Consider the following 14,540-nt stretch of genomic DNA (forward strand, 5'->3'; position numbering starts at 1 on the left):
GGAATTTTGGTGGAACTGATTTATGCGGAGAGCGGATATTCAGTCAGTGATTTCGGATTTCGGATTCAAACGGATTTCGGATTCAAAACGGATTTCGGATTCAAAACGGATTTCGGATTCAAACGGATTTCGGATTCAAAACGGGTTTCGGTTTAAACGGCGTCGGATTGTCTGTTAGGCCCCTAGTTGATAGTCGCACGCGGGGCACGGCGGCGGTTGAAAATCTGTCTGTGTCGCCGCGTCCCGTTGTTCCGGAAGGTTATAGTTGGCCCGGGCTGGTTGAGGCCGGATGTTAGTGGTGCCCGGTTCCCCGCAAGGGCAGTCGCGGGACAGTGTCCCGACCTGGCCGCACCGTGAACAAAAACGGATCACGGGGTTCGGTGGTGTCCCGGGAGACCGCATCGCCAGCACAAGTTTTCCGGGTTGGGGAGGCGTGGGGTCAGAGATATTCTTGACGGTGGGTCTTCCTGTACCCACTCATTCTCCCATTCCTCCCAACGTTCGGCCCGGGATGACACCTGACTGTGGGTCTGGTCCGATAATACTTCCCAGCTCGGACTTGACGGTGGTTGACGTCTTGCCATCTAAATGTCGGTTGGAGAAGCGTACTATTAGAGAAAGCTTAGAGTCTGGGTTAGAGTTGGTAGGTGCCGGGTGCTTGCGCTTAGTAGGTTGGTAGTATGTCAAGGGAGCCTACTTACCCCTTTGCTGGTGGTGTTGGTGGAAAATACAGGAAAGGAGTTTCAGGGGTTAGCGGGGGATTGAAGGAGCATGAGGGGCAGACTGGGATGAGTACGGTTGGGGGAGGGACAGTGAGGAGCCGGGTCTCGAGTATAGTAACTTCGGGGGGTTCGGTCTGGGTGGCCACCGTGGAAATGCGTGCGGTGTCCTGTGTTCCCACGGTGGCAGTGACGGATGTTGGGGTGATGGTGTGAGGGGGTTTGGTGAAGATGGCGACGGTGGTTACGGTGGCGGTGGTTACAGTGGCGGCGACAAGGATGGTGACGGCGATGGTGGTGTTGGTGGGGGTGACGGTGTTGACGGTGAAAGCGACAGTGGTGGTATGTTCGGCGGGAGTGGCGGTAACGGCGGCGGCGGTGTCAGCGGCGGCGGGAGAGTCGGTAACGGTGGCTAGGGGGACGGAGGTAGCGGCGGTGTTGAGCCGTTTCTTTTTTTCTCGTCTCCGGGCGGCGGTCTCTTTGGCTTTGCGGAACGCGGCCGCCGTTTTGGCTTTTTTTTTTTGAGGAGGGGAAATGCCGATTACGCACACCCCACAGTTGTTTGTGGGGTAGTGTGGGACTCTCTCTTTCTACTGGGCATACCCACTAAAACCACCTCCTCGCTTCCATCTGTAGGGGTTCCCGCCGTTGTGGCCTTGTCCTCCTCAGACGAGTCTTTTCATTTCTCTCTTTATTCCTCCTTCTGCTCTTCCAATTCGTCCTTGCTTTTTTCCTCCATTATATTTTCCAGAAATTTTGATATCTCTTTCCACTCCTTGCTACTATTAACCATTACATTTGTTATATCCTCCATTTTCATATCTTTGTTGATAACGATTCCTTGCAGTTTTCTTCTACGTTGTTCCCACTTGGGACATTCCACTATAGTGTGTAGGGGTGTGTCTTCCGTACCTTCGCCGCAGTATCGGCAGTCAGCGCTGGCTCTCTTCCCGATTTTTTTTGTGTATGAGGAGAAGGCTCCATGTCCCGTAAGACACTGTGTTAAGTAAAAGGAAACATGTCCATGTTTTCTTTCCACCCACTTTTCGATTTTTGGAAGGATTTTGTATGTCCATCTCCCTGATCCGGATTCGTCCCATTCTTTCTGCCATGTTTGGTATGACTTTTTTCTTTCTTTTCTTCTATCTTCTAAGGTTACATGTCTACGAAGATTATAGAGGCGTTGTCTTTCGCCCGCCAGAATGTGTAGTGTAGGCACTGCACGTCCGTAATGCCATAATTCTTTGTGTGATCTTTAGTTTTTTTTGGTTTCCGTACGTTCCTGTCGCATCCGCCCATACTGGTGCCCCGTACAAGATGGCAGATTGCATTGTCATGGCTAGTATTTTTCTCTTGTTTGGTTTTGGTCCTCGTACGTTGGGTAATATGGCATTCAGTGCCTTTATCGTGCATTTTGCTTTTTCACATGCGGCGTCGATATGCTTGTTGAAATTTAAGCGTCTGTCTATTTTTATTCCCAGGTATGTCACCGAAGAAGTCGGTTTGACAGTAGTTCCGTCGATTGTAAAGTTTATGTTTGTTATTTTTTTACAACCGAATATGATGGCTTCTGTTTTTTCCGGAACGATTTTTATTCGTTCTGAGTCATCCATACATTGACGGCGGACAGAGTAGCATTAGTTTTCAGCATCAGTTCTTCTTTATCTTTAGCTGTTATCGAGATGGCTAAATCATCGGCATAACAGATGTACTGGATATCTTCCTCCGTTTCGATGTTCATAACGTCGTTGTACATTATGTTCCATAGTGTTGGACCGAGAATCGATCCCTGGGGAACTCCACCGCCTATATTCTTCTTGTTATCGTTCGACACTTGTATAGTTCTGTTGTTAAAGTAAGACTTGACTAGATTGATTAGGTATTCCTGAACACCTATATCTTTAAGTTTCTTTACGATAATCAGCCAGGAAGCCGTGTTGAAAGCATTTCGGACATCTATTAGTACCAACGCATTAAACTTCTTACTTACATTTGCTTCTTTTGCGATTTGAATAATTTTTTCAATGACGTGCATCGTCGTCCTGCCTTTCCTGAAGCCATATTGATTTTTGTGAAAACCACCTTTTGCGTCAATTTCTTCATATAATCTCAGATTTATTAGGTTCTCGTACACTTTGCCTAAGACATTTATGAGGCAAATGGGTCTATATTTTATTTCATCTGTATGATTCTTTTTTGGTTTCTCAATTAATATTAATTTCGCAGACTTCCACTCATCGGGAAAACGATTACCCGTGAGCACCTGATTCGAGGTGCACTTTTTTTATATGCTTCTATTAAAGATTTCTCGCATCTGTTGACATCTGCAGGTCCATCTTTGGTCTTTTCTCTAAACATACTGTCACAGGGTGGAATCCATGTGGGTGTTTTGTATAAAAGGTTTATTTACACAATGACTAGATTTGCAAAAATGTACTTACATCTTAGGGACGATCATTTTGAGGGCACAGATCACACTTAGCAAACAAACACTCGACGAAAAAATGACAAACCCGATTAAACAGGACTTCACTCGACTAAACTGGACTCCCTAATATTCCGCGTTTTTATTATGCTTCGAGAAGCTGACTCGACAGTATTGATGATATTTCAGTGTTACACTTATGAAACACATCGCAACCCAGACCTCTTTTCGAAACATAATTTTTGTTACGGAATATTAGGTAATGACAAAACTAACCCGATTTCCGCGTATGTGACATATGCCCGGCCCTACGAGTTTGTCGCCCCGACAAACACTTTATAATTCTAACTTACAAACTACCCTAACCAAATATTACATTCTAAACAACCTTCCGCACCAACGCCTCACTGTCAAAATGTTCACGTCGTTACCGTCTTTGGATTTTCACACTTGTCCAGTTTTTTCGACATCACTGTCACTAGTTTCACCCAGAGAAAGGTTTCAGAGCCTCATGAACTTTGTTGGCGATGCTTGCCACGACTGATCTGGATTGCTTAGGGTCCCCTTGACTTTATCTTGGATCCATTTCCGAGACCACCTGGTCCAATTTTGTAAAATCTTCACACATTTCTTCAGCTTTCGTTTTGCCTGAAGACGAGAGACTTGTAGGGACCATTTCGTTCACACCTAGGTGAACAACTTCATTGCTGACTTTGCCCCTCTCCCTTGGTTCCGCTCTTTGCCTTCTGGAAGAACTTGCTTCCCAACTTGGCAAGAGCTTTACATGTGGCCACTTTTCAACCGATTGACTCGAAATGTGCTCTCTCCACCCCCTCCAGACTACTCCTAGGACAGGACAAAGGTCTCCCTCTGATATAGATTTGGCTCGTCTTCCGGTTGGACGTTCTCTTCTCGTGGGCGTTGGGCAAAAAAAACATAACACAAAATTAAATTGAATTCCAAAAAAAAACTTAAAATTTACACATAAATATTTTAAAATTTGAGCCGACTGGCTTTACATTGTACTATTTACTACGTTGTGCTGACAAGAATGAATTTTCGCGACCTTCATTCTTGCAGCACCGACCTTGACTGGTATGTGGCTGTTTACATATTTTTGCTGACAGCCACATAACCAATGAACTTGACTCCACTAAACGAGATCCCGACGCGATTTTTCAATTGTTTTTATTATTTTCTATTTTTTTTCTATTGTTTCTGAACTTATCTATATCTCAATTCCCAAAACTAAAATAAAATATTTATACTTACGTAACTACTTCCTAATCTACTTCCACATTTTCTTCAACATCCAACACTGTTGGCTGTATGAGGACACTCATACTTTTGCCTCTGGCCAGTGATAACAGAGCTTCCTCTCCCAGCTCTACTCTGACAGTCGGATTTGTGTTCTTACGTCTGGGCGCTGGACACGGGTCTTCCTCTTTCTCATCCTCTGGACCTGATCTGTTATTATTTTTAAGTCTATAACATAGTTTAATTAACCGAATCGCAGTGTACGTGACAAAACCAAAAAACGCTAAAAACATCATCCCTAAAACCATTAGATGGACTTTGTGACTTTCCATTCCGCTCCCCGCATGAACCGCTGGAGTTGCCGTATATAAAACTCCCAGAGGACTCCTTCTGAACAGGACAAACGCTAAACCGACCGACAAACAATATTTCAGATGGTCAATAGGGCATTTCCATGTGCTGCATACATGGGAGCTCCACCCGAAAACGTGTCCGTGCTCTTCTATCATCTCCTGAATCTCATTCACTTTGTCCTGAACGCCTACACAAGTAAATGTCTTCTCTATCAACACCTCGTGCCCCTTCACTAACTCACAGGTGCACGGAACTTTTATTTTGATTGCCCCTGGCAACCCGGCATACTCCCTGCCGACCTCTGTGTTCTTATTCCCACATTTCAACTTTAATTCCTCATCAACATGTGTTAGCATGTATATCTCCTCGCTAACCTCCGTAATCGTTAGCGCCCGCGATCGGTAGCATGTCATCGGGCAGTGATTTGCCAGCTCCTCTATCGAACTGCCCCTGGTTAATCTTGTGATACACGACGGACCGTGCATTGAGTCCGCATTAAAACGTGGCATAAAACATAATCTATTTTCGTATGGTTTACAGTGGTGTAAGCCAACGCCTGAAATTGTTCTTATTGCTGCATTCTTCGCCCCAGATACTGCTACGTAAGCGCTCTCATGTCTAATTCTGCAGGTATTGTTGTTTCACCCAAACAGTACACTTACCAGCTCATACAAGGACCAGTGTCGACCCTGACCTCGAATGGACGTTCTGATTTGAAGGGTGATGTTTCCCCCGACTGGTGTACAGTCACAAATCGGCAACGTGTAATAAATCCAGACGTCCGATACAGGAATGGCCAGTTCCTGATTTTCTTTCCGGATTTGTTCTTCCAGCCTCCTTAGATCTTCTTTAAGTACCGTTGAAGGTAGCAGCATCTGAGGTATGAAATGGTGCCTACAATCATTGACCACGCTGTTTTCTCTCGTTGTCCTTAAATTAATTACTATCCTCTTCAAATTCATGTACGAATTGTACACTACAGACAACATCGTTTTCTCTGTTTCGTTCATTTGCAAGCTTACTCTATTATGTGCTACCGACGCAAATTTTTCAATAACTCGTATCCGCTCCTCTATTTTTGCGAATACTCCCCCTTCTTTATTTTGAAATTCTTCAAATTTCCTGGACTCTTTGCCAATACTCATCAACGTCTCCTTTAACCCTTGTTGAATCTTTGACACTCGCTCAGCCAACTCCTGGTCGTTCATTGAGATCTTCTCTAATTTTTGCGTGGTTGCAAACCCACAGCACCACTCAAACGTGCTTGCGATAAAGTCCAAGGCCCTTGTACTCCTCGGATGTTTTATTCGGTCCTCTAACACGTCTTTTAATGCCGACTCCTCGTTTTCGTAATAATAAGAAATTCTTTCTATTTCATTTAAAATTTTGCACGTCATGGTCCGACTGTCCCTTGCGCAATAATTAATCGCTTTTTCTCCAAAATCTCGCAAACCCATGTTCCACTTCGTCGTGTACGTTATTGGGGTCGTTGCTTCGTAATTAATAATAATAATAATAATAAATGCCTTTATTTAAGTAAAAAACTGAGGAGGCGAAGTCTAGCTAATGCTACTCCACTTAACCTCGCATATAACAAAAAGTTTAAAGTTACATAACAAAAAAAAATACAAATAGAGGCAAAGAGAAAATAACAAAAAAATTCTTAAAATGTAAATTAACAGTTATAAAAGTAATAGAAACATTCTTAATATAGACAAAAAATAAGATTGTGAAAAAGAGAAAAAAACAGTATTAGCAAAAGAAAAATAATTATTAAAGTAACAGAAATTCAAATTTGATTTGTTTTTTAAAGAAGTTTACTGGCTTTGATTTAAAAATATTTTCTATATTGTTATAAATAACAACAGCATTATAACTAAAAGACCTCTGGAACAAGGCTGTACGAAAACAGGGCATGGACAAGCGAGAAACATGACGTAAATTAGCACTGTGCAGAGATCGGCGATATACAAGTTTTTTCTTTAGATAAGGAGGTGTTGACGTAGACAGAGTAGAGTGAACCAAGACAGCCATCAGATATTGAAAATGAAGGTCGAGTTTTAACCAATTTATTTGTTTAATTTTAACAGAAATATGATCATATTTTTTTAATTTGAAAATGAATCTACAGCAATTATTTTGAATTTTTTGTAAGCGGTATTTATAACTAGAGTCAAGACAAGGATAAAAAACAGTGAGACAGTAATTTATAATCGGTAAAACAATGGCGTTTAATGGCGTTTGGTAGTGGCTTCCAATATACACCCCCATTGATTTCAATATGGCCCGCGCCAGTCCCCAGAAATATAATCAACAAATATATAATAAACCTGAAAATTGACTAATATTAACGCTGATACTCGTAACCTACTTCCCATGTCCCAAATCCCGACTATGTACAATTATTATTATTTATTATAGGTTTTAATATTTACACTTATAATTATACTCTACCGGTGACGTCCAAGGGTCATTATACTTTAGTAACCTATTTACGTGTATTATCTCCTTATTAGACTTTTGTCGTCCCGTCTGCAATTCATAATTCACATTTCCAGTTTTCCTTAAAACAGTGTAAGGTCCAAACCACCTGCACATCAGCTTAGGGCTTTTGCCTTTTTTCCTTATGGGTACGAAGACTTTAACTTTGTCCCCGGCTTTAAAATCTAACTCTCTATGCATGGCATCATACCGCCTTTTATCATACTCTTGCCGTTTTGTTATATTTTTCGCCGCTTCCGCCTGTATCGCTAGCAATTTTTCTCTAAGTTGGATAATGTTTTCGTTTTCCAATTGTGGCTCCATTAAATTTGCTTGCGTGGGCAATGTTGGTAGTCGCCCAAAGATGACCAGGTAGGGCGGGTACCCTGTTGTCGCTTGAACACTTGTGTTATAACCAAACGTGGTTGGTTTCACATATAAGTCCCAATCCTTTTGATCCGTCGATGTGAAAACAGCCAGCATCCCGGCTAACGTCTTATTGTACTTTTCCACTAAGCCGTTTGTTTGGGGGTGGTATGCCGTTGTGTACAGATCTTCCGCTACGCCCATCAACTTTAGTAATTCAGTGACCATTTGGCTTCTAAACACCGTTCCACGGTCACTCAGAAAAGCGCGAGGGGCTCCAAAAACCGTAATCACATTTTCAAAAATAAATTTTGCAACGCTTTTGGCTGTCCCGACCCTAAGTGCGCTCGCTATTGCGTATCGAGAGACGTATTCCGTACAAACAATTACCGTCGTGTTCCCTTGTTTCGATTTCGGAAATGGTCTCATAAGGTCGACTGATACCTTAGACCATATCTCGCCTACAGGTATAGGCTGCAAAAGGCCTGCTGGTTTCTTAAAATCTTCCCCCTTCTTTGATTGGCAGTCCGGGCATCCCCTGACATATTTCTCCACATCCTTTTGCAAATTGGTCCAATAATATCGTTCTTTGATCTTACTAAATGTTTTGGCTGTCCCCAAATGTCCACTCATCGTGTCACTGTGATGATTGTATAAAATTTCTCCAACCAGTGACTTAGGTATCACCAATAAATACTCTAATCCTGTCGTTGCGGCGTTCTTTTTGTATAAAACTCCATCCCTTAAAATACAATTTTTTGCTCTCCTCCTTGTTGCGATTGGCAACTCGCAATCATCCGGGTCTTCAATGTATTTGATGATTTCACTCCACTCCTCGTCCTTGAGTTGACTATCTCTTAACTCTACATTAGTCGCGAGATAAGTTGGAATTTCTTCAGCCTCATCCTCATCTCGTGAGTTTCCAGTCAGGACAGGATTTCTGGAGAGACAATCAGCATCTTTGTGAAGCACCCCACTTCTGTGAACGACCGTGTAGTCAAATTCGCTCAGTTTAATAGCCCACCTCGCCAGTTTACCCGTCGGATCTTTAACGGTTTTTAACCACTTAATCGCGTTGTGATCTGTTACGATCTTCACGTGCCGCCCATACACCAAATGTCTTAAATATGATAGTGACCATACACACCCTAAACACTCCAGTTCAGTGATCCCTAAATTACGTTCGTTTTTTGTTACGCTTCTGCTGATGTAAGCAATTGGATGCATTTGCTGGTCGTCGCCCTCTTGCAACAATACTGCACCCAATCCTTTGAGACTAGCATCGACTCTGAGCTCGCAGTCCTTATTTGGATCAAATCTCTGGAGCACTGGGGCGGTTGTCATCTTTTCCTTTAATGTTTTGAACGCCACATCTTTCTCCTCGGTCCATTCCCACGTCCTGTCTTTCTTCGTTGCTTCATGCAGCGGTCGAGTTATTACCGCATAATTCTTAATAAATTTCCTATAATAATTCCACATCCCCAAAAAGCTTTGGATATCTTTTACATTACGGGGTACAGGAAAATTTTCAATTCCATCTATCTTCTTTTCATCCACCTTGATCCCGTCTGCTCCCACTTTAAACCCAAGCATCTCCACTTCCTGTTTCAGGTAGACACATTTATCCGGCTGCAACGTTAAGCCTGCATCTCTGATTCGTTGAAGAACCTTTCGTAGCTTTTGCAAATGTTCTTCGACAATTTTTAAAAAAATTGCAATGTCGTCTAAATAAATGAGTATCTCTTTCCATTTCATGTCAGCAAAAAGCTTATCCATTAATGCTTGAAACGTTCCTGGCGCGTTACACAATCCGAACGGCATCACCTTGAACTGGTACTGCCCCTGACCTTGCGCAATGAATGACGTATATTGTTTACTGTCTTCCTTCATTGCGACCTGCCAATATCCACTTTTCAAATCAAAAGTCGAAAACCATTTGGTGTCATATCCTAAATAAGTCAAAATGTCATCTATATTCGGGATTGGCCAATTGCATTTTCTTGTAACCGCATTTAGTTTTCGAAAATCCACGCAGAATCTCATTTTTCCGTCTTTCTTTTTCGCTAAGACTACCGGGAAACACCATGGACTCGTACTGGGTTCAATAATTTCATCCTCCAGCATCTCTTCAATCTGTTTATTGATTATTTCCCTCTCCTTGTGCGACACCCGATACGGTTTGCACTTTATGGGCTGGGCTTCCTGGACATCAATTTCGTGTTCCACCAAGTCGGTTCTGCCGATTTGCCCCGATGATTCCGCAAAAACGTTCGAAAACTCCAATAAAATTTCCTCTAAATTCATCTCCTTTTGTTGAGGTGAATTTTTTTCACAACCACGTTCTCTAGAGTCCCTATTTTTATTGTTTAAGTATAAAACAAATTCCTCAACTGGGCCCTTCTGTAACCATCCCAACGTCGTCCCTTTAAAGATTTTCTGCGGCACATTTGCCAATGACGCTACCTCTGCCTCAAATTGTTGGCTCCCCGACCTCTCCAAAATTTCTACGGTAAGCCCTCGTGGTACCAGAAATTTTTCATTGTCCACAATTTCCCATTCCTTCGTAGTTTCTGGCTTCCCGACCAGATTAAGTAACATTGTTTGTTTACCTCCTGGTTGAATAACATAATCACCTGTTGCGGTCAGCTTCAGTTTTTCTGTCGCATCATCAAATTCCATTGTAGAGTGTAATAGTATCGTAGGTCCCCTTACGTCATCTGCCCCAGTTTCGTCACGCATTCTTAAAATAACGTTTGCGTTTTCCAGAAAAATCTCCTTTTTTCTAAAGTCAATTCTCGCCCTTTGTTCCTCTAAGAATTTAACTCCTAAAATTACTGGACTCGGCAGATTTTTCACAATTGACCTCGAACCTTTGTTTCCCTAATTCTAAATTAACCAACGATTTACCTAATATCGGAACCCTTTCATCCCCTACGGTTCTTAAACACGACCCCCTACTGTTTCCGCTATAACTAATATTATCCATGAAACATATATCTACCAAATTAGTACTACAGCCCGTGTCTACTACTATATTTACTGTCCTATTCCCTAATTTCCCTAAAACCGTTAGCACCCTATACGGCGTCCCGAAACTATTTACATCACTTGTGAGGACAACATCCGGACGCACAGTAGATGTCGTCCTTACGCTTTTGGGTTACACCCTCGATTCGATTTTTGATTCTTTCCGTATTTCCCGTTTTTACACGTCGCGGCGAAATGTCCTACTTTTCCACATGTAAAACATTTTTTTCTCCATTTGTCGTTTTTGTTCTCCCATGGACGACACGCTGCCGCAAAATGGCCTGGTTTGCCACAATTGAAGCACTTTGGTCTTCCGTCCCTTGTCCTTGTGTGAGGCAATCGACTTTGTTCCTTTTTCTGTTCTGTTGTCTCTTTTGCCCTCGCACCATTAGACACCCAAGATCTCCCCTGTTCTTGGTTTGACGCGAAGAAGGACGCACTCTCCGAGGCCGGATTATTGAAAAAGGTTTTCCTTTTGACCTCACTAATTCGAAAAACGAGATCTTTCAAGTCCTGGCGGCTCATATTTGGATTGCTGAACATATAAAATGTCTCAGCCAGTGACGGTAGCAGCCCATTTTCAAATTGCGCAATAAACGACTCGTCGCTCATATTTGGGTCAATCTCCTGTTGTAACGCTACCAATTCGAAATAGTAGGACTTAATGTCCTCGTTTGCCCCCTGTTTCCGATTTTGGAATTTTATACGCGCTGCCCGTTTTGAATTTCTACCCCCGAATTCCGCAAGAAAATCCTCACTTAGCTGTTTCCATATTTTTTGCTCGTTTGCAGCGTTTCCCGCATATCGCGAATACCATCCCGACGCGGCTTTTTCCAAAAAAATCGGAAAATATGAAATTTTCAGACCGTCATCCCATGAATTACCTAGTGAAACTCTATTGTACGTATCGATAAACGTAGCGGGGTCCGATGTTGCAGGGTTGAATGTCGGTGGGGATAAAAATTTTGGTACTGCGGGGGTTTTCGCGGTAGACAATGCTTGTTTTAGGGTAATATTCGCCATTTCAGTTATTTCTGTTTCGACTTTTTGAATCGACTGATTTTCCTCTTCTTCCGCTTCGGAATCCACAGGTGTGTTTTGCTCACTATTATGATCACTCTTCTCTTGTCCTTTACCTACCTGTTTTTTCCTATCTTCGAGTATTTTCTTCAAAGTATCATACGTCTCCTGCTGTACCAAATCTTGGGCGGTCGCGATAATTACAGTCTCTCTTATTGGCGATAGTTCCGGTATTTCAAATAACTCGGTACTTCTATGCGGCGGTTTAAAATTCGAATATTCTTTTTCCTTTACTTCCCTTTCTTCACTACGCGTCTTCTATCTATTTACACCCGACATTCACGCGACCCCGAATTTTACCGTACTACACCCACATACTTCTAATCTCAACCCTTTTTCCCATATTACTCGCTTGCATTATTGAAAACAAAACATCAGGAACAAATATGACGATTTGTTCCTCCGTGAACTTAAGGGCGCCTCCACCATATGTCACAGGGTGGGATTAAAAGGCATGTGGGTGTTTTGTATAAAAGGTTTATTTACACAATGACTAGATTGGCAAAAATGTACTTACATCTTAGGGACGATCATTTTGAGGGCACAGGTCACACTTAGCAAACAAACACTCGACGAAAAAATGACAAACTCGATTAAACAGGACCTTCACTCGACTAAACTGGACTCCATAATATTCCGCGTTTTTATTATGCTTCGAGAAGCTGACTCGAGAGTATTGATAATATTTCCGTGTTACACTTATGAAACACATCGCAACCCAGACCTCTTTTCGAAACATAAGTTTTGTTACTGAATATTAGGTAGTGACAAAACTAAGCCGATTTCCGCGTATGTGACCCAAGTATATCCTTATTAGGTATACCCAAGATATACTTTGATTTTCCTTGTCTCTTGCTTGCCATTGGTACTTCAAGGAGAATAAAGTGGTGGTCGCTCATAGAAATTTCATTTTCTAGAACAGTCCAGATTGGATTTCTTTCAATAATCTCTTCTGATACAATAGTTATATCGATATAGGATGACCCATTTATGCGTTCGAGAGTTGGTGTCCCTCCATCATTCAGTATATATAGGCCCATAGATTCCGTTGTTTCGAGCAATACTTCTCCTCGCTTATGTTATCTGTCCACCCCAAAAGTTATTTTTAGCGTTAAAGTCTCCAGTAATGATTATCTACCTGCCTTCAATTCTTGCTATTCGCACATCATTAAATAAATCTGACAGGTTTTCGTTAAACATGTTTTCGCTACAATTTGGGCTGATATATACGCTGTACACAATAAAATCTTCAACATTCACACACACATAACATTCACCAGTACGGTAGGATGTCACGTTAAAAATTTGGCTCGCGTTTAGGATTGCCGCCGAGCAGTCATTGTTTGTGTAAAGATGCCGATTGTTTTTTATGCATCTTGATCTATTCGGTTCACTGAAGGTAATAAGATCTACTTTTTTTCGGGCTGCTACAATGGAGGCCATATCGTGTGCCTTGTCACTCCTGTTGGCGTTTAGTTGTAGGAGGTTGAATTTCGTTTTGTTTAACGACTTTCGCTCCTCCTTTATAGCCTTCCTGAAACTCTTGCATTAACCGCTGCCAGGCGTGTGTCCTTTTTCGTTGCATAAAGGACAGTATGCTTCATTCTCACATTTTTCCATTTTATGGCCTTTGCCAGAGCATCTGCGACAATGGTCAGTTCTATCTTCGCCACTGCAGTTGTTTGCCTTATGGCCATATCCCCAACATTTAAAACATCTCTCCACTTCTACTCTTTCTTCAGTTTTACACTGGGTAAGTCCAGTTCTTATCTTCCCTAATGCTAGTAATTTTTCTGCGTCTTCTTCTTGGGCGGTGATGGTTAACATCTGCGTACCCCTCTGGTTTGGTCTTAAGGATCTGATTTTAAAGTTGTCTGGCGCTTGGATTTGGCATCTGGCGTTCAAAATATTTCTAATTTCCTCTTTTTTGCAAGTCTCGTCAATGTCTCTGATATGTAGCGTTTTCTGTTTTGCTTCTCCTACCGTTCTTATTTTTTGGCCTTGTAGGGCTTCCTCAATTTGGTCTTTTATCGGCTTTGCTTCTCCTGCTATTTTAATCATTAAATCTCCCTTGGCCGTCCTCTGCACTTTTTGGATTCTCTCTAATTGGTCTTCATCTTTTACTACCTCTTTTATTTTTTTGAATGTATCTGCGAAAGTGTCACTGGAGCCATCAATTATGATTGCTTGCCCAGATTTCCGGTCTCTATCCTTCGTATTTTTCTTATCAGAGTCTTTTACTATTATTCTGCAATTGGTGTTGGTATACCTTGTGGTAGTGCCATCGCTACCACGGTCTCTTGTACGTCGTCGTTTTTAATGCAGTCTTTTAGCTCCTTCAAGATATTAAATATATCTTCTTTATTTCTTCCGTCCTGCCGGGTGGGATCAAAATATGCCACCGTTATGGTCTAAATCACAAAAAATGACTAGGTGCTCTGCATCTCTTTTTAGTGGGTCTGACGCGTCTATAGTCGTCTTTTTAAAACTGTTGAGTGTCCATTTCTTTTCTGCGAATGGTTGGAAGTTTTCGTACGTTTGAATGTTTAACCGTTTGAAATCTACTTCTATTGCAGCTTTTGTTTCAGCGGAGCGGCACTTAGGGCAAGTACCCGCTCCGTCCTGTGTATCTCTCAATTTTTTAATCTCTGCTTTCATTTTCTCTTCCCTATTGTAGCATAATTGCCTATTTTAACAATTAAATATTTTTAACAAGTAATTTGCGTTATTTATTTCGAACTTATTCTTTCGATAAAATGAACTTTTGGTCGTACCGACGGGGGTGTGCAACCCTCACTTGTGTTCTGTCAATTGTCGAAATTGGAGAACAA

The 14,540-nt window shown here is 42.0% G+C and overlaps 1 protein-coding gene across 1 annotated transcript; it reads right to left on the reverse strand.

Moving 5' to 3' along the window:
- Positions 1 to 697: 697 nt before the first annotated feature.
- On the reverse strand, positions 698 to 1,320 carry LOC135265346 (uncharacterized). The gene is made up of 2 exons (XM_064354765.1): positions 1,269 to 1,320; positions 698 to 1,230 (listed from the first exon to the last, which is right to left on the reverse strand). Exons 1-2 carry the CDS (start codon positions 1,318 to 1,320, stop codon positions 698 to 700), a joined length of 585 nt encoding a protein of 194 aa, XP_064210835.1.
- Positions 1,321 to 14,540: the final 13,220 nt, after the last annotated feature.

This window comes from Tribolium castaneum, chromosome 2 (assembly GCF_031307605.1).
Source record: "Tribolium castaneum strain GA2 chromosome 2, icTriCast1.1, whole genome shotgun sequence".
Lineage (NCBI taxonomy): Eukaryota > Metazoa > Arthropoda > Insecta > Coleoptera > Tenebrionidae > Tribolium > Tribolium castaneum.